Source organism: Schistocerca cancellata, chromosome 5, assembly GCF_023864275.1.
Source record: "Schistocerca cancellata isolate TAMUIC-IGC-003103 chromosome 5, iqSchCanc2.1, whole genome shotgun sequence".
Taxonomy (NCBI): Eukaryota; Metazoa; Arthropoda; class Insecta; order Orthoptera; family Acrididae; genus Schistocerca; species Schistocerca cancellata.
Window position 1 is genome coordinate 779323046 of NC_064630.1, and position 19197 is coordinate 779342242.

Below are 19197 nucleotides of genomic sequence, written 5' to 3' on the forward strand. Positions count from 1 at the left end.
CCTGACAACTGGCAGCAAGTACCGCAATTCACTGCCAATATCACTCGGATCTGTCGCCAATGTATTTGTCCAATGTGTCATTCAAACCATCACAGTCACAGTCACACATCCTTTTGTTCTGAAGCAGCACTGCGGGCACACCTGGGCCTTCCAGCTTTAATCACAGACCATTAGTGGTCTCAGATGCACTTCACTGACATCAGTAACAGGGTATACTTCAATGTTATCAGAGGCCCCCTCCTTTCTCTCTCTCTCTCTCTCTCTCTCTCTCTCTCTCTCTCTCACACACACACACACACACACGCACGCACACACACACACACACACACACACACACACACTGTAATCGGTAATGATATAATGGAGAAATACAATGGGACTTTCCAAAGTGATATTGACTTCTGTATTTTATTTTCATCATGTCCTTCATTAAACTCTAAATGTGTGAGCCAAAAGGTACACGAATTAATTAATCAGGATATTTCCTCTTAGGCTCTGTTTCAAACACCCATGAGCCAGTTGACTTTTCTTTTAAGGATGTTACCAGCAAATTCAAGATTCGCCACCAGTAACAATATTCCAAACCAAATTTGAAGTGCCCTCTCAAAATTTTTTCCACACCCATCAATGTGTCACTGTTTATGACTAGGAGTCAGTTTTGGGTGGAACCTACTGATAACATTTTCTTACATCTACCTACTGATGTAAATGTTTTGTACTTGACTTGTGCCAATGCTCATGTTGCTCGAATAAATTCGTAAGATGGCTGCCAATCTTCTTCAAGCACTGTTCAAATGGCAGCAATGTTTTTTCATCATTAACACCAGTTCTCGTGTGTCCTCCATGAAATTCGTAAGGAAAAAACCAATGTCTTTTGAAATCACAGTACGAATTATAAATTTGTATATTACATGGTGTTTCTCTACCAAATGCATTTCTGGCCTGATCTTCATGTTGTTCAAGCTTTCATAATGATTTAAAATAGAAAAAAATCAGACTGGAAGTATTATCTAATTGATTTTTCTGGGCACACACAACCTTTAAATGGTGATTAACGGACTATTAGACCAAATCAAAAGTACATGGCAATCAACTTGCACAAAACAAAAAGTAGCAGTTAACTATTTACCGTATTTACTCGAATCTAAGCCGCACCTGAAAAATGAGACTCGAAATCAAGGAAAAAAAATTTCCGGAATCTAAGCCGCACCTGAAATTTGAGATTTTAAATTCAAGGGGGAGAGAAAAGTTTTAGGTCGCACCTCCAAATCGAAACGAAGTTCGTCTAATTGTAATATGAGACACAATTTAGCTCGAATGAATGACGATACAGCTGCAGTAGTTTGGTTCGAGTCGTAAGCTTAGCAGTTAAGCTTTACCAGGTAGCCATTGCTACGCGTCAGGCGCTCCGTCCGTATTTATACGGATATCCTTCCTTTTTCACGTGCTTCGTATGGTTTCAATTGATTGCTTATTTTTATTTGATCTGATAAGTGTCGTTTTCTTTGTTATAGGTGTTTACGTCACTCTAAGCTGAAAATGCACTACTGTACTGTGTCATGCATTGTTTGTCGCATTCTGATAGTGCGTGTTTACGGCCTGTCGCCGCTCGCGGCATGGCTTGCTTTTGTGCGCGCTACCGCCGCTTACAAATAAAAAATAGAGAGGAATCATCTCATTAGCGAAACATTTGTTGTTACTTACACTACTGCTTTCTTTGATAATGATCAACAAGAACCAAATAATAGACTGCGTATGATAGATGATGTTCTGAACGAAATTTTAGCGAAAATTTTTCTCCGTTTCAAAATCTGCAGGCGCCTCTTTAGTTCATTACATTCTGCACAGAAATTAGAGTCATCTTAAATTTAAAAATCTAGTCAGTTGCTGTGCTTCATTTCTGATTGTATCACTATTAGGCATAAGAATAATATGAATATAAACATGACACGATACGCATATTCTTCCGCGTTTGCGGTTGTCTCACTCTAGTTTCGTAGTTTATTAGGCAGACAGGATTTAAATGAGATAGTAGCAAACACGAAACAATACATGGCAAGATGTTTATATTCGTATTAATCTCATGGCGAAGAGAATACTGCATGTGATTCACTATTCATAAAAGTTCCTTCTCACAGGCAGGAAAAAAATTCAGAACGTAGAGTTGGCCATATTGACAAACATCCCAAACAGTCTTGCCAGTCGGATTTTCTTAGTACATTGAAATGCTGCTACATTCAAAGATCAACAATACAGAATTTGCATTTACTTCGTTGGATAATGTACCAAAATGCAGTGGTCAAAAGTCTGGGCGGAGGAAAAAGGCTCGTCTCCCACCTTTTTTTTTTTTATTTTATTTATTTACTGACACAGAGGTTTTGGTGCCAGTATTTATCTTTGTGCCTACAAAGCATGCCTGTGTAGCGCTACATATATTCGACGGCAGAAGTTAGTTGTGGCGGCACCCACCAACATTTTTCAGAACTCCCGCTTGCTTTGCACTCGATTCTAAGCCGCAGGCGGTTTTTTTGGATTACAAAAACCGGAAAAAAAGTGCGGCTTAGATTCGAGTAAAACGGTAACCATTTTTTAAGAACCAAGGCATTCTAGTTTCCAATTCTACTCTGTGCAAAACAGTTATTAAAAGCTGTGATCTAACATATCTGTTTTGAGAAGTCAACAAGACGAAGTTAACTTTAAGCAGTGATACTCCCAATTTCAACGAAATATGATTTGATATTACATCCACAGAAATGATGATATTATGCAAGTAAAAAGAAATGGAGATCCATTTAAGTTGAAGAGAGTTCACAATCACTATGTTGCTTTTTAAAATTATTTTTCTCTCACTGTCCCCCATTTCCTACTGTCTCTTCCTTAAAGTAGTTAACTTTAATTTCATTTTCACTTCTTTTCATTTAATACCTCAGAAGCTTGCATAGCCCAATACTATCATTAATCCTGCATTCCAATGTCTCTGTTCTTGGGTCTGATTTTCCAGTTATGCTCCCAGTTATTATGTGAACTCATCAGGTATTTAATTTCATCCATCCAGATTACTGTTCATTTATATGCCCCTACACAATGATTCAAATTTTTGCTAAGAGTTAGCGTACATATATTTTTTTTTAAAAAATCTCATTACTTACACTTTCAGAAAGATTAGACTCACTTTGTGCTTGTAGTGTCATCCGTATTTCTTAAGTATGTTTAAGTAGCTGAGCACTGAGGACAATATTTCCAGATCAGAATTCTCTGAATCTTTGTCCTTTGTACCAGGTCCAGATGCATCAAAGTCTTATTGCTTGACCATTTAGTTTGATAGTATTCAAATTTTTCCTTAAGAAGCAGATGAATTTGGCTTTATTCACATTACACCTGTGGCAGCAGAGCACCAAAAAGCCCAAATGAAAATTACTGCCTGATTAAAACTGTGTACCAGACCAGGAAATGAACAAGGAACCTTGCCTTACACAGGCAATGCTTTTACTGACTGAATTATAAACATGACACACAACACTTTCTTTTGCCAGTACCTGTCCCATATCTTAAAAAGTTCACAGAAAGACCCCTGCGTTTCTCACTGTACTAGCACTCATAGAAGAAACTATATTATGGTGAAATGGCTTAGCCATTGGGGGGATAGTTTCCAGAGTGAATCTTTCACTCTTTACTGCAGTTGCTGGCTGTATGGTGTGGCATACATTCAGTTTCTTCCTGCAGCCAAATATGGATAGTAAGTTGGTTTGTGAGTGTGTTTTGGGGTAGGGGGTGGGGAGCAAGGTCTCTGTTTTTGCACACACATTAGTTCTGTGCATATTCATGAGTTGTGTTCGGAATCTCCTAACTGTCCCTGGCAGGATGATTATGCAAAACCTAAATCTAGATGGCCAAATTTGTATCTGAACTGCTGTTCCTGAATACCGTTCCTGTGTATTACCACTGTGCAACCTGTATGCAGTTCAAGAAAAAATTTATTGCAACTTTTGTTGAACAATGAACCATTATGATGTCCAACTATTGTGAACTGAGTGGCTGCCACACCACTTGTGTGTTTGATTTGAGTCATAATGATCAATCTATATTTCACTTCCACTAATAATGGAACTGAGGCTTGCCACAAATAATTTAGGCTCCCAAAAAACATATACCAACACATGCATTTGTTCAGGCATTAGGGATCACTGCTTACAACACACACATCCTTAGTATCTAAGAATAAGGACCTGAAAAGATGAAATCATTGCAATGGAATCAGCTCAGTATTTCTGATGTGTTCCACATTCCTAATATGTGATCTTTCATCACACAGACGACATCCTTGTGATGACATGTACTATACATATGACATCAAATTAACTGACTTCACAAACAAACTTTCATCTTCTTACCAAACCTATACATCAGGCTATTTACAGATCTGCCTGTCACCATATCTGACACCCTAATAACAATATAAAAGCAAAATAAATATTATTTTCCCATGCATGATGTCACATCATCATTATGTCACAAGTTAAAGACAACATCAAGTATAAGCAGGTTCAACCAACATGTAGACAATGCAACCATCAGTAAGATGCAGCCAAATGAACAGTATATGGTAAGTACTGGCAATATGGACAAAGGCAACAGGTACAATGTCTAGTCCTAAAGGTACAACTTACATGCTTAAGTGGAGTGGAGAAAAATAATGGCTGGTTAAGAGTTTCCATATTTTTATCCTTTAAAAACAAATGTCTGTAACAAAGTGAAAAATTCACTTGAGCAAGTAGAAAAGAGGAAATATATTGCCTTCCCCCACGTTAACATAAGTAGGATACAACAGGTGGCATGCCCACAAACTACGAGCAGCATTGTTGCTTGATAGACAACTTGACACGATTCTCCTTTATAGGACAGTTTATGCTGGTGTTGTATATGTGTGTTTTGTGAGTTTGCTTACAGTGTTGTGTGTGAACAATGAAGAGTTGAAGGCTGCAGTGATAAAGTGGTGTTAGAGGACTTCCTAATTACTAATATTTTAAGGAGCGTGACCATTTGGCTACGTAGAAAGAAAAACTGAACAGGTGTTTGAAACTGATTTGTATTATCGGTAACAGTACAATATATTTGTTAGTACCTACAGTCAAACAAGTGTGTCAGTGGACAAAGTAGTCATGGTCTAGAGTGAGAGAAGACATTACTGTTAAATCTTTCAAGAAGTGTGGCATAAGTAACCCTCTCAATGGCAGTGAAGACCATCTTACACACGAAGAGGACAACAGCGATGACAAAAAAGAAGAAGAAGAAGAAGCCTCAGATAATGATTTTCAGGGATTTTATAAATTAAGAATTTTTTAGCCCGTCTTTGCAATCTAATAATAAAAATGGTAAAAACATTATTTTTAAAACAAAAACTGCTTAAAAATTAAGGCAAATCTTATAGTCCATAGCATCTTACAGTCTGTAAAACATGGTATTGGTTATTAAGGAGATTAAAAATTATAATTTTCATTGACAAATTGATCAACAGGACAATTCCCCAGAATTTGCTGGATTGAAACTTTGCCACAAGTTAACTTACACTCACTTGGGTCCGACACCATTTCAACAACTATACTTAAGATTAACCCTTAGTAACTAAGAACACAAAATTTTTCAGGGAAATTATGCCAACAGAAACATTCATAAGGGATATGAACAACCTAATGAAAGCAACACCTTTATTTCTTACAGGACTCCCAGTATCCAAAAGTAGCTATTGGAAGCAATGTTATTTTGGCATTTTAAAGGCTCAGTTGCCATGATCATTCATCACTAAGAGACTCCCTCACCTTGGACATTATAATGTGTTTATATTCCTGCAAATCTGTCATTATTTTCTGACGGAAAATGTGAATGTTTGTAAAAGTTGTACATAAAGTAAATGTGAACATTATCTGGATATCTGGAGCAAAAGATGCGAGCAGAATCTGGAACTGGAAAATATAATTAAGAAAATACCGTGTGTTTTGTATAAGCTCAACCCGATTCACATCAGTGCCATAGATTCCTGAAAGTAACTCAGTACAGCAATGTTTGGTTTATAATCTGGCAGATTACATGATGCATAAAGGAGAAAGATGGAATTTGTCTGTCACACAAACAAGATGGAAGGGGCACTACATAGCTCTTACAATAAACTGTGCAATGGATAACAACTGAAGTGGCTTCATATTAAGAGAAACAGCAACTTACACTTAAATGTGCCATGTCGCTTCACATCATAGGCTGTTAGAGCTCCAATGGCTGCAATAAGAACCAAACACCCGAGGCCATATGGAAATGATCTTTTTACTGTCATTTTTTGTTGAAGTTCCTGAAACAACAAAGTACTCTTATTACATATTACAGGTGTGCTCTTTTTGAATATGTCAAATTAACAAGAGGACAGGCCACTAACTGTAGTTCTCTACCGAGTATATAATTTAGTTTAGGAACAACCAAACCCTACTGTGAATTAATTTAGTTATAATGACAAAGTTGTCCATATTAAATGAATCATTATTTGGAGTTTTATTCAACTTTTGTACTTTAATGCTCATTTCACTCATTTTATTGGTGGAGCTGTGACTTGTCTACCTTGTCCACAGTAAACATATGAAAGCAACTGCCACTTGTTATCTGTTTCATTAGAGGGAGATGCTTCTTTACAAATAGCTATTGACTAAACTAACTAAACATGTGTAGTTAATGAATGATTAACATCAAATATTCAGAACATTAACAAAAAATGTTTTCTGTAAGGAAAGGCACTGTCCAAAGACCTACAAATTGTTTCAGTCATGTTTATATGCCTGCCAATCACACAATTATACTGTGTGTGGTTACACTTACTATTTTCATTTTTTTATAAGGTGCAAATGCTATGTGCTTTATTAATGTTGAGTAAAGGGCTCCAATTTATACTGTCACAAACCAAGCATATGTTGAGTGACTGTAGGAGTATACAAGACGACTTAGACAAAATTTCTAATTGGTGTGATGAATGGCAGCAAGTTCTAAATGTAGAAAAATGTAAGTTAATGCAGATGAGTAGGAAAAATAATCCTGTTAACACTTGAATACTGCAGGGTGCACCTTGCATAGCCACAGCAATTAATTATCTAGGTATAATCTTGGAAATATGAAATTGAATGTGAACGTCAGGTTGGCAATAAGGAAGGTGACTACTCGACTTCGTATTACTGGGAGAATTTTAGGAAAGTGTAGCACATCCACATAAGTTTACTAGTGCGAACCATTTTTGACTACTGTTTGAGTTGAGTGTTTGGGATTCCCACCAGGTCAGATTAAAGGAAGACATCAAAGCAATTCAAAGATGTATTTCTGAATTTGTACCAGTATGTTCGTTCAGCATGCAAGTATTAAGGTGTTGCTTCTCGCACTGCAATGGATATCCCAGGAGGAAAGATGATGCTCTTTTTGCAAGGCGCTATTGCAGAAATTTAGAGAATCAGCATTTGAGGCTGACTGCAGAATGGTTTTACTGTCACCAATTTACATTTCGTGCAAGGACCACAAAGGTAAGCTGCGAGAAATTCAAGCTCATACAGAGGCTTTTAGACAGTCTTTTCCCCTCGTTCTATCTGTGAGTGGAACAGGAACAGAAATACTAACAGTGGAGCAAGGCACCCTCTGGCAGGCACTGTACAGTGGTTTACAGAGAATGTATGTAGACTACATACCATCTTTTTTACCACCAATAGAATACAAATAGTTTTTTAATGTCTGCAGGCATCAAAATAATACAATGAGTAAAAATTTTTTCAATGTGGGAGTAATGGACCTCAAGAAATCTTACTAGATAGAATACTAATATGTAAAACAATGGAAAACTTTTGATAGCAATTTAAAAAAAAAAAAAAAGAAAAAAAAAGAAAAAAGAAACAATATTCCTACAGAAACTTTGTCATCAAAATAATTAACGGTGCATTGTACTGGTTTCAACACACCTTTGATGAGCTACACAGTCTGAATAGCCAATGACTGGCAAGCCACTTCCTCAGCCGATTGTTTGTGTCAGAACTTGTCATAGGTACACAATCGCTAGTGAGTAGTGCTTACATTAAACACTAGTTTTCTTAGAAAATGGTACAGATTAAGACATTTCTAGATTACAAATAACACACACACTGTTCTGATAATTGGACCAATCCACATGAAATGATCCAGTGATGATTGCTTGACCATTTTTAAATATCTTACTTTATTTATATGTGATTGCTCTATATTTGAGAAGTTCAAAACAGTTTTTTAAAATAATTTATCTTGCACCTTTACTGGATGGCAGCCATTTTTATTTGTAGGCGTGCGACAATTTTTCAGTCTGGAGACATCAGTGAAAATTGTAGTATCTCTGCACTGGGTTAAGTTACAACATTGCAATTGGCATGATTGTTTTTAGAAAAGCATCCTCTACAACATTCTCTGTTACACAAAATACCCTTAAATAAAAAATAACCAGTCAAAATAACCTCCAAAGTTGGGTACCTAAATGTTCAAAAATCCACTTTTATGCCCAAAAATAACAAACAAGGTGTGACTTATGAAAATCTATTTTTTTTCCTATAGTTAGATATCGTACACTACTAGCCTCATATAAAGCAAGAACACTTACAAATGTTTCCCTATTTTTTATGAATTTTTGAAATTTGAAAATTTTCATTTTTTGTTATGTTTGGGGTTAGTTATCTCAAGTGGGACTGAATATAAAAATATGATTTTTGCACAGTTTGTACACCTATATGATAGCAATGTAGTGTATAAATTTCAACATTGATATCTGAGTAAACAAAGATATGAATTTTTGAAAATAAGGAAATAATTCACTTTACTCTACAACTGATCTTATGACTGTTGCCTATTGAAATGGTTTATTGTAATATAATTTAATTGATTATATATATAGTTAACACTATCATCCAATATTCATTTAGTTTATTTATTTTTAATAATGCAATATTAAACAGCAGGAGCCTTCACTTTTGTTCTATGGTAATAAAAATGCTCATTTACATTTAGGTTTGTTGTCAATAAACAAGTACATTACTGCTGGGTGTGGCATTGTTGTAGTCAGTCTGTTCTAAACCTCTGTTAAAGTGAATGTACATACTTCATCAAGAGTGCAGAATGTGTTATGTGCTTTGCTCTGTGTGTAATTTGTAATTAATTTTGAGAGATTAACTGGAATGCAATAACATGGATGAACAGTGCTCTGTTGGACATATAGCAAGTGCAGTGTCACAAAACAGTTTACAGTTCAGTTTCAAAAAACTTGAAAAAGTCAATGAATTTGATGAAGTTAGACAAACTTTGTTTAAATTTCGAGCAAGTTCTTCCGTAACATCAGTGTTTGAGTATCATGAGAAGAAATATACTCTGAAGTACAGCCACATTTTTTGAAGAAAGTGCTGTGATACACTAAAAATTCATAAAGAGCCTATTACAAAAAGCTTGAGGGAAATGAAACTTGAACATTTGTCCTTGTTATGTGAGAGTGAAACAGCTTCCCAAGTGAAATGTAATGTGATTCCTGGAAATTCCCTGGGCCCAAATTGTTACTCAAAAATATCTGCTGTGAATCCAGAACCAGAATCATGTAACCTTGTTAATGACATTTATATTCCTAATGAGGAAGTTGTTAGCATACTGGATTTTGCTTGTTCTAAGTTAGGCGTATCTCCTGCTTCGAAAATAATAATAATAATAATAATAATAATAATAATATGAAGTAGCAGAAAAATAAAAGCAACTATTGAAAATAAGGTCCAACAAATTTCAGACAAAATTAGAAAAGACTTGGAATCATGCTTTAATAATACAGATACCAACACTATTTCTAAAGTTGAAGAAAACCTACCAACAGCATCATATGTCACTGAATATTTGAGCTTAATAGAGAAATTCGTGACAGTTAAAGAGGAAAAAGTTAAAATTTTAAGTTTGCTCCCTGACTCATGGTCAAGAGAAAAAAATTGTTCATGAATTCAATGTTTCTCATTGTTTGGTTAAACTAACCAGAAAATTAGTGAAAGAGCAAGGCATTCTTCCAGTTTTAGGAAAGAAGAAAGGAGTAGGTATAAGTGAAGAAAAAATTAAAAAGATACAGCAGTTTTTTGAAGATGATGAAAACAGTAGAATGTGCCCAGGCTGCAAAGATAGCAAAAGAGTTGTTATAAATTGAGTTAAAGTAACAAAGCAGAAACAACTAGTGCTGTCAAATTTAAATGAACTTTACGTAGCTTTCAAAAATTCTCATCCTGAATGCAAAATTGGAAGGTCAAAATTTTGTGACCTCCACACTAAGTGGTGTATTTTGGCTGGATCCTCAGGGTCACACTCTGTATGTATTTGTTTATATCATCACAACGTCAAACTGATGATTGTGGGTGCAAAACTCAGTGATCTTAACTACAAAGAGTTACTAGATTTAATGGTCTGTGACACTAACAGTTATGACTGCATGATGAGTTTGTATAATAAATGCCCTGGTAAGGAAACCATTATTGAATTGTTTCACAAATATGAGGAGGAAATGCCAGGCAGTATTACCTTCAAACAGTGGGTCACAACTGACAGGGCAGAAATGGTAACAGAGGTTAAATCTCAGGAAGAGTACTTGGAACCTTTAATTGATAACTTACAAAAACACTATGTTTCTAAAGTCTTTGAAGGACAAAAAAGCACAACTTCATGAAACTTAATGCATAGTGCTAGCTGATTTTGCAGGAGATTTTACATTTGTGATTCAGGATGCAATTCAAGGGTACCACTGGATCAATGACCAGGCAACAGTGCAGTCATTTATTCTCTACTTTAAAAATGAGAAAGATGAAGTCTGCAGTTCTTCAATTTGCACTGAAAGTGACTACTTTGAGCACAACACTTTTGGCTATAAATGTGTTTCAAAAGTATGTAATAAATTACACAGAAGAAAATTTTCCCAAGGTTGAAAAGCTGATATACTTTTCAGGTGGAAGTGGTAGTCAGTATAAGAACAAAAATAATTTTTCGAATCTGAGCAACCACAAAGTAGACTTTGGGTTGGCAGCTAATAGCACTTTTTTGCATCTTGCATGGTAAAAATGCATGTGATGGAGTAGGAGGTACAACAAAACATGAAGTAAGACCCACCATAGACCAAATTCTCACAGTACAGGACATTTATGTCTTTTGCAAGGATAATATTAAAGGCATTACCTATTTTCTGATCAAGAAAGAAGAAGTGGTTCTGCATCTGAAAACAACACTTCAAGCCCGATTTGAAAATCGTATAGCAATAAAATGAACAAGGCATTTCCACAAATTCCTTGGCATTGCAGAAAACTTAGTTCGATTCTATGTAACATCAGAAACCGAAATTTATGAGAATCATTGTGTCAATAAAATTACATCTGTGTAACATTTAATGACATAGTGGCATGTGTTTATAATGGACAGTGATGGCTTGCACAGGTTGAAAGAATAAGTCTGGAAAACGATGATGTTTATGTTCATTTTTAACACCCTGCTGGCTCAAGAACAATCATTCAAGAAATCTACTAGTGACAAAGTTTGGATAACAATGAAAAGTGTTTTAAGGAAACTTCCAGTTGTTGAACTTACCACAGCAACTGGGAGGTCTTATTCTATATCACAGAAGCTCTCTGAAGAAATAAGTGTTCTTAACATTCATCGCCAGATTTAGGAACAGTCGCATCTCTAAAGATGTAAACTGAAAATATTTATTTGAAGTATGTCAAAGTGTTAATTTCAGTGATGTTTCCACTTTTTGTATATAGTTCAGTACCTTACTTCAATAATAATTGATTATATCCCGCCAGTATCACACTTGAATAGACAACAGCTGTAAGATCAGTTGTAGAGTAATGTGAATTATCTCCTCATTTTTCAAAAATTCATATCTTTGTTTACAGTCAGATATAAATGTTGAATTTTGTACAGTATGTTGCTATCATATAGGTGTACAAACTGTGCAAAAATCATATTTTTATATTCAGTCCCACCTGAGATAACTAACCCCAAACTTTACAAAAAATGAAAATTTTCAAATTTCAAAAATTCATAAAAAATTAAGGAAACATTTGAAAGTGTTCTTACTCTATATGAGGCTAGTAGTGTATGATATCTAACTATAGGAAAAAATACTCTCATAAATATCTAGATGTTTGTTATTTTTGGGCCTAAAAAGTAGATTTTTGAAAATTTGGATACCAAACTTGAGGTCATTTTTTAAGTTAGGGTATTTTGTGTAATAGACAATGTTGTAGAGGGCACTTTCCTAAAAACAATCATGTCAATTACAATTTTGTAACTTAATCTAGTGCAGAGAGAGTCATATTTTTTGCCATCTCTAAACTGAAACATTGTCGTGCACTTACAAACGAAAATCCCCGCCATTCAGTAAAGGTGAAATGTAAAACTTTTTTAAAATCTGATTTGAACTCCTCAATTATAGGATAATCACGTATAAAAAATTAAAATATTTAAAAATGGTCAAGCAACAAACTTAATTTTTATTGGACTACTTAATTTGGATTGACCCAATCCACCCACACAGTTATGGCCAAGTACAGTGCTATTCATTCACTAGCTTCACAAAGCAGACATGAAAAACAGTTGAGAATAAGGTGGACACAAATGTGGCCCAGTCTCAAAACAAATGGGGTGTGAAGAACGCATTCACATACAAAATAACTTTAATACAGCAAGTTCTGATAGCTATTAGCTAAAATACTGCACAAAGAATTGTGGGATATCTCAAATTGTATCACTGACAATTCTGAATGTGAATAACTGATAATCTATGTCTGTCTCTACTATTAAGAATTGACAGGAACAACCAGAGAAGTCAACTGGTAATTCCAGCACTTGACATTAGGGATCAGTCTACTATGAATTGCTGCTAGAGAAACTATGCTAATATTCAGATATTGTTAATATTGGAAAGGTATATATTCGTGGTGACCAGAGTGCACTTAATATGATGGTTATTTTGTCTCTTGATGTAGATACAAACTGAATGCAGTGGTTTGATGAAAATCAGCTTCTGCTTTTATTTTCCTTTCGTCAGGGAGAAACGTGTAATTTCTGGTCGATATGATTTTGTATTACAGACAAATCTGAGACTCAACCCTTCATATACTTTTTTTTCTTTTTTAAGGTGCAGTTACGTCTATCTAGTTATGAGAATTTCTTAGCTGTGCATTACTACAAATTATTCTTGTCTATTCTACTGATAGTCCGTGGAATGTTCTCTCGTCTCCTGTCCATGGTATTTTATTTTTTATTCACTATTCCTACATTTTCGGAATGTTAATTGGCTGCAAAATATTGCTACGTACTTATTTAAAACCGACAATTTTCACTTTTTTGTCAATATAATTCTATTTCGTACAAATTGGTCGAAAAATATAAATGAAAAATTAATTATTCACGGCTGAATACACTACAGTCACTTGATTACTAATAAATGTTTTACTAGCATCACTTTCAATCAATAAATTAGTTGACGATGGGTCACTCGACTACAATATAGCATTTGGGATGAAGAACACATCCACAAGTTAACCTGTACAGCACACAATTACCAATTTTTAATTGAGGCTAGTGACAACTTACTAAAGTAAATATATAAAATGCAATAATAGTATTCGTGATCTATCGCGGGCTCGATGCAACACAGCCTGCGACAACTCCACTAGCCAATCCAGTCACCGATTTAAGAATCGAAAACGTTCTTCGCCTACCAATCAACCGCAAGTGTTCTTATCGATACTTCTACGATATTAAGAGTATCGACAAGTACGAATCAAAACTTTCTGGTTTCGTGTGTTATTTATTCGCCCATTAAAAGACGTCCATGTTCCTTGTAAGCCAGATTTACGTATCCAATTCAAACAGAAAACGAACGATCACTATATGCTAGATAATTGACAGCTATGATTCCACAAGCTGCGCTTGGACTGGTGGAACTTCCAATATGGCGTCTTTCACACATTATAAGGTCGGTCCACACGTAACTATCTGTCCGCGCACAACACATCTGCACAGCCAAATCGTACCGTGTTGACTGGAAATTTTAGCATATATGGAATGTGCTCTACCAGCTTTCAGTTAACACGTTCGACCGAAAGTGTTCCCATCTGACGGCGCAAGACACACCTGCACAGGCATATCGTAGGATGTGGGCTAAAATGTTTCCGCCTACAGCCCTGTATGTTTATAAGCCGCGCGTTCTGTTGTTTGCTGTATAGAGTCTTCGCTTGATTTATTAAGCTTTCCTGAAATAAAAAAATAAAGAAAGAAGCAAAGAAAAGTGAATGGACGAGGCACTAGTCTGTCGAGTTTTTATTGCTGTACCAGGCCAAGGATGTTTGTGTAATATAAGAAGCGCAGTACAACCACGAAAATAAAAAAAAGTTCTGCGGAGAACTGCAGCTACATTTAGTACTGTCACATTAATATGCAACCCCGAGGCTGACGACACTTTTGTGGAAGTAATTTTTGATGATTCGCGTGAAATAATAGCAAATGAATAACACTTTGATAATTTGCATATTAAACGATGATTTCCATTCTCTTATCTTTACACAATGGCGGATACAGAAAAACTTCAAGGAGGGGGCTTTAAAGATACCTTGAGCTACATTTATTTTTACCGTAATAAAAATTTATCAACTCATGTGTAAAGTTTTATTTAAACTGATTATACACATATACAAGACAAGGCCATCTTATGATATAATATTGAATCTCTCTCATTAGTCTCCTTTTAATCACAAAGAGTGAAGATTCAAAAAATGGTAGTTCAGTTAAGCACTGATTCAATTTATGTACCAGATTATTACCGTCATGTTTCAGTTGTTGTGAGGGCAAAAGAATGTTGAATTTTAAATGATAAACATTTTTTTCAGCAAAACGTTATCTCATAAATAATAAAACGTTATCTCATAAATAATAAAAACAATTCTTTCCCAATATGTCATAGCATCATCACTTCCGTACAAGAAAACATTAGAACATTCACGACTTTTCTTGAACAATTGCCAGACAGAGAGATCACTAGAACGGCCGCGACTTTTCTCATAGGAATGTGTTAGCTATCTGTGTGCCAGACAGAAACATATAAAATACGATGACATGGATGCACGTGCTACATACAAAAGTGCAACTACTCCATAACTCAATTCAGTCAAGTTGACTGACGAAAGAAACAAACAGGTGCGGGCTGACTGACGGTGGCTGCGCGGGTGCCCCCCTCCACTATGTATACACCCCTGTCTTTGCATACTCCTTCGGGACTTCCAAAAGTGCTCCACAGCCTTTAGGTACTATTTAAGGTCTGGTTTGCTTCGAAATGTGGAACAAATACACAAGGATCTGAACTGAAACGGCCGTTACCAAAAAATGGGTAACATCAAGTCAAAGCAATCGCTTTCCGAATTTTGTATCCTTTTTGACACAAATTGTGCTATCATATACGCCTGAAATTCAAAACGGGTTGATGATCTCAGAAGGAAGTTATGGAAACCAGAACTGTTATCCACATTCAGCTCCAGCAGCAAGTTATTCCGGTTGGTTCTCTTGTAGTATGTTATTGACCACCAACGACGTCGACATCTTTCCATTTTGTTTGTGTGAAACTCCAAGTATTAATAATTCAGCACTACATAATTACAGTTTCCTCGTCTCTAGGGGTAATCTAGCAGACAATACGACAAATAGCTTTGCAGACAGTGAGAATGCACTACGAAAAACGTTTGATCCACTGTCGACAGGTACAAGAAACAAAGTCGAAAACATTGTTTCCAGTGGAAGAGCATTTGACCCCTAACAAATATGGAAACAATAACACACCTAGTCATTGCCAACTATTCACTGCTAAGAGTTAGACAAAGTAACGAAATCTATTCGATATGGTGCTGTGGGATGACCAAACATACAGGGTGATTCGGGAAGAATGTCACAATTTGTGAGGTGATTCTACATGTGAGAATAATTCGAGAAAGTTTAATGGACATGTGTCCGATTTTCGACAGTAAAGGAACTGGAGCGGGTTGAAGACTACACTCATCATGAATAATTATGAAGACAAGTGTGAATATTACTTACCAAAAATGTGTGTAGATGCCATAGTGGGCAGAACAATTGTGAGACATATGACTTATCCATCCTACAAGAGGTGTTCAAAGAGTCTCAATGCACTTCTCGAGGAATTGGAGGGTATGCTGTGTTGCACGTCAAGTATTATCTCAGTGACCTTTAATGCGGGCTACAGCATTGGTGCTGTGAGCGACAAGTTCTTCACGTGCCACCTTCGTAGCGTACACATCCCCCTTGAACCAGCCCCACAAAATGAATTCTAATGGGGTTAGGTTGGTTGATCTGTCTGGTCAGTTAATGGATCTGCCATGGCCAATCCACCTTTGAGGGAATGTGTTTTTCAGCTACTGGGATATGTGCCTGGTACAGGTGTATCGGTGATCCACCATACTGCAGATACGTTTACCGACACTTCTCTAATGTCACATTTTCCAAAAGTGCAGATAAGTCTTCTATCAGGAAACGTGCATATGCTGCGGCTGTCACGCCATCTGGCAGGAACACAGGCCCTAACACCAGGTCATCAAGTGTACCACATCCAGATGTTCATAGACAACCTAACTTTTAATCTTGTTTCCCTAGTGTCATGTGGGTTCTCCACCACCCATGTAAGAGAATTGTGAGCGTTCATGATACCACTGAGTGTAAATGTAGCCTTATCTGTAAATAAAGTATATTGCAAAAAAAATGGTTCAAATGGCTCTGAGCACTATGGGACTTAACATCTGAGGTCATCAATCCCCTAGAACTTAGAACTCCTTAAACCTAACTAACCAAAGGACATCACACACATCCATGCCCGAGGCAGGATTCGAACCTGTGACCGTAGCGGTCACGCGGTTCCAGACTGAAGTGCCTAGAACCGCATGGCCACACCTGCCAGCAGTATATTGCACAACAGCTCTGTGTACAGCAAACCGTTCACAAAATTGTGTCTTTTTACTAAGTCACCTGGATGCCGATGTTGCACAGGATGCAAATAGAATTGGTACAAGCCATCGGAATGTAACATATGCCACACTCACATTTGTGGAATATGGAGCTGACAGCTAATGCACTGTGTACTGGTGGTGGGACGCAGTTTAACCTTTAGAATAATGTCTTCCCTTTGCTCAACTGACTGGGTGGCCTCATGTTCTGATATTACATGTGCAATGGGGTGTGTTCCGAATTCACGTAATGTTTGAAAAATTGGGGGAAATACCATGCCACTGGGGTTTGTTGATCAGTGAAATGTGTCTGATGATGTGTCACAGCTGCACAGGCACTGTCATCACAGCACTCGTATACAAACAACATGTCTGTGTATTCTGTATGGGTGAACGTATACAGCATGTTGGTGTTCACGGACACAACGAACTTGCTCAATTAAACAACATTCAAACATGACATGCACAAGGCCTCACAACAGCTCACTGATCCAACCCACAATTTGCTAACTGGGCACTTGCAGCTGTTGCCTTGGTCAACATCACAGTGCTGCCGTCTACTGGAGAACCCCAATATTTCCTGTACAATGGATCAGTCGTATGTCCCACCATTATTCTGTCCACCACGGAGTCAACACAGCATTGCCATAAGTAATATTTACACTTGTCTTCATATTTATTCGTGGATGTGTGTAGTCTTCAATCTGCTCCAATTCCGTAATGACTGAAAATTGGACACATGTTCATGTGACTTTTTCAGTTTATTTTTACATGCAGAATCACCTCACAAATTACATGTAATTTCTTCTGAATCACCCTGTATAAGCCAAGCTTATGTTATTCTGATCTCTTGTTTTCTGTGCGATCCAGAAATATTGAGCCCCAACATTACAGTGACTGAGGGCTAAATTGCAATTGAAATGTCACGGGAAACAGAATGTGAGGAGTTATGAACGCTAATACATCTCCATGTCCATTCACTGTTGGATTCACTCTGTAAGTCACGAAGTAAATAATTAGTATGTGAAAATTGTCGTCATTGAACAATCCACTTGCTGGACTATTCAGAACACTATCACTGCCTCAGACACTGCACTTTTTTACCAGACCACAGGTGAATTTTTTATATTACGAATTATTATACTGAAATGAAGTATCATTTGTGAGTGCGTAGCTGCTTGTTACTAAAGATGGCTGGCCAGAAGCACTTTGAGTTACCATCAAAACTGAGTCATGTGGGCACACAAAATTTGTGGCAATTACATGCAGTTAAAATTGCTCACGTACTGTCTTACCACATTGGTCAACATCTGAGCTCATGAACATGTCTTGTGAATGAGTAGTATTTCAGAGCATTCAGATGGTGCTCATAGCACATAGATAATTGACAGGTACATCTACATTCTGCAAAGCACTGTGTGTGGCAGAGGCCAAGTCCTATTCTAGCACTTATTAGGGTTTCTTCTTATTCCATTCACTTACAGACCGCAGGAAGAATGATTACTTGAATTCCTCTGTCACTATGTGAGCGATACGCAGGGGGTTGTAGTACACAGGTGTCCAAAATTAAAGCAACAAATAGCTATTTCCCCATCCTGTGTCTAATTCACGATATAATCATACAAAGTGACAACCAGATGTCAATAGAATCGTGTTCTGCACGGAAAATGGCATTCTGGTCAACAGACAACCATGTCGACGGTGACTTCGAGGGACCCATGAAACGAGGTAGTGTTTGATGAATAGCCCCACATCCACAATGGCTGTGTACACAGCCACAAACAATGCAGAACGGCACAGAGAAGATGCCCACCAGACACTCTGCGGTGGAGGGCCACAGAAAGAAATGAAGCAGGGTAGTCACAAACTGATGAGGCCTGATGGCTTACTCTGATTTGTTCTGTTGGTTCTCAGATGTGGCGACAGTTTATAGAGAGCATAATCAGGACATGGCCGACCATATGTGACTTCAAAAGAGAGGTCCATTATTTGGCTGTAAGGACACAACAGTACCGCCTAAGTACTGTACGGTATGTGAGCTTGCAGCATCCACTGTACATGTTGTACGGAGGCAAACAGCGTGCAGGAGGATTCAGAAGAGTGGCCTTTATTGTTAGAGATACACTATATATCTATCTCT

The 19197-nt window shown here is 36.9% G+C and overlaps 1 protein-coding gene across 1 annotated transcript in view; it reads right to left on the reverse strand.

Moving 5' to 3' along the window:
• LOC126187408 (transmembrane protein 214-B) overlaps nt 1-19197 on the reverse strand; it is a 139203-nt gene that overhangs the window by 37584 nt on the left and 82422 nt on the right. Inside the window, exon 9 of the mRNA XM_049928475.1 lies at nt 6220-6340. Within this exon, the coding sequence (XP_049784432.1) occupies nt 6220-6340 (121 nt within the window). The remainder of the gene's footprint in view (nt 1-6219; nt 6341-19197) is intronic.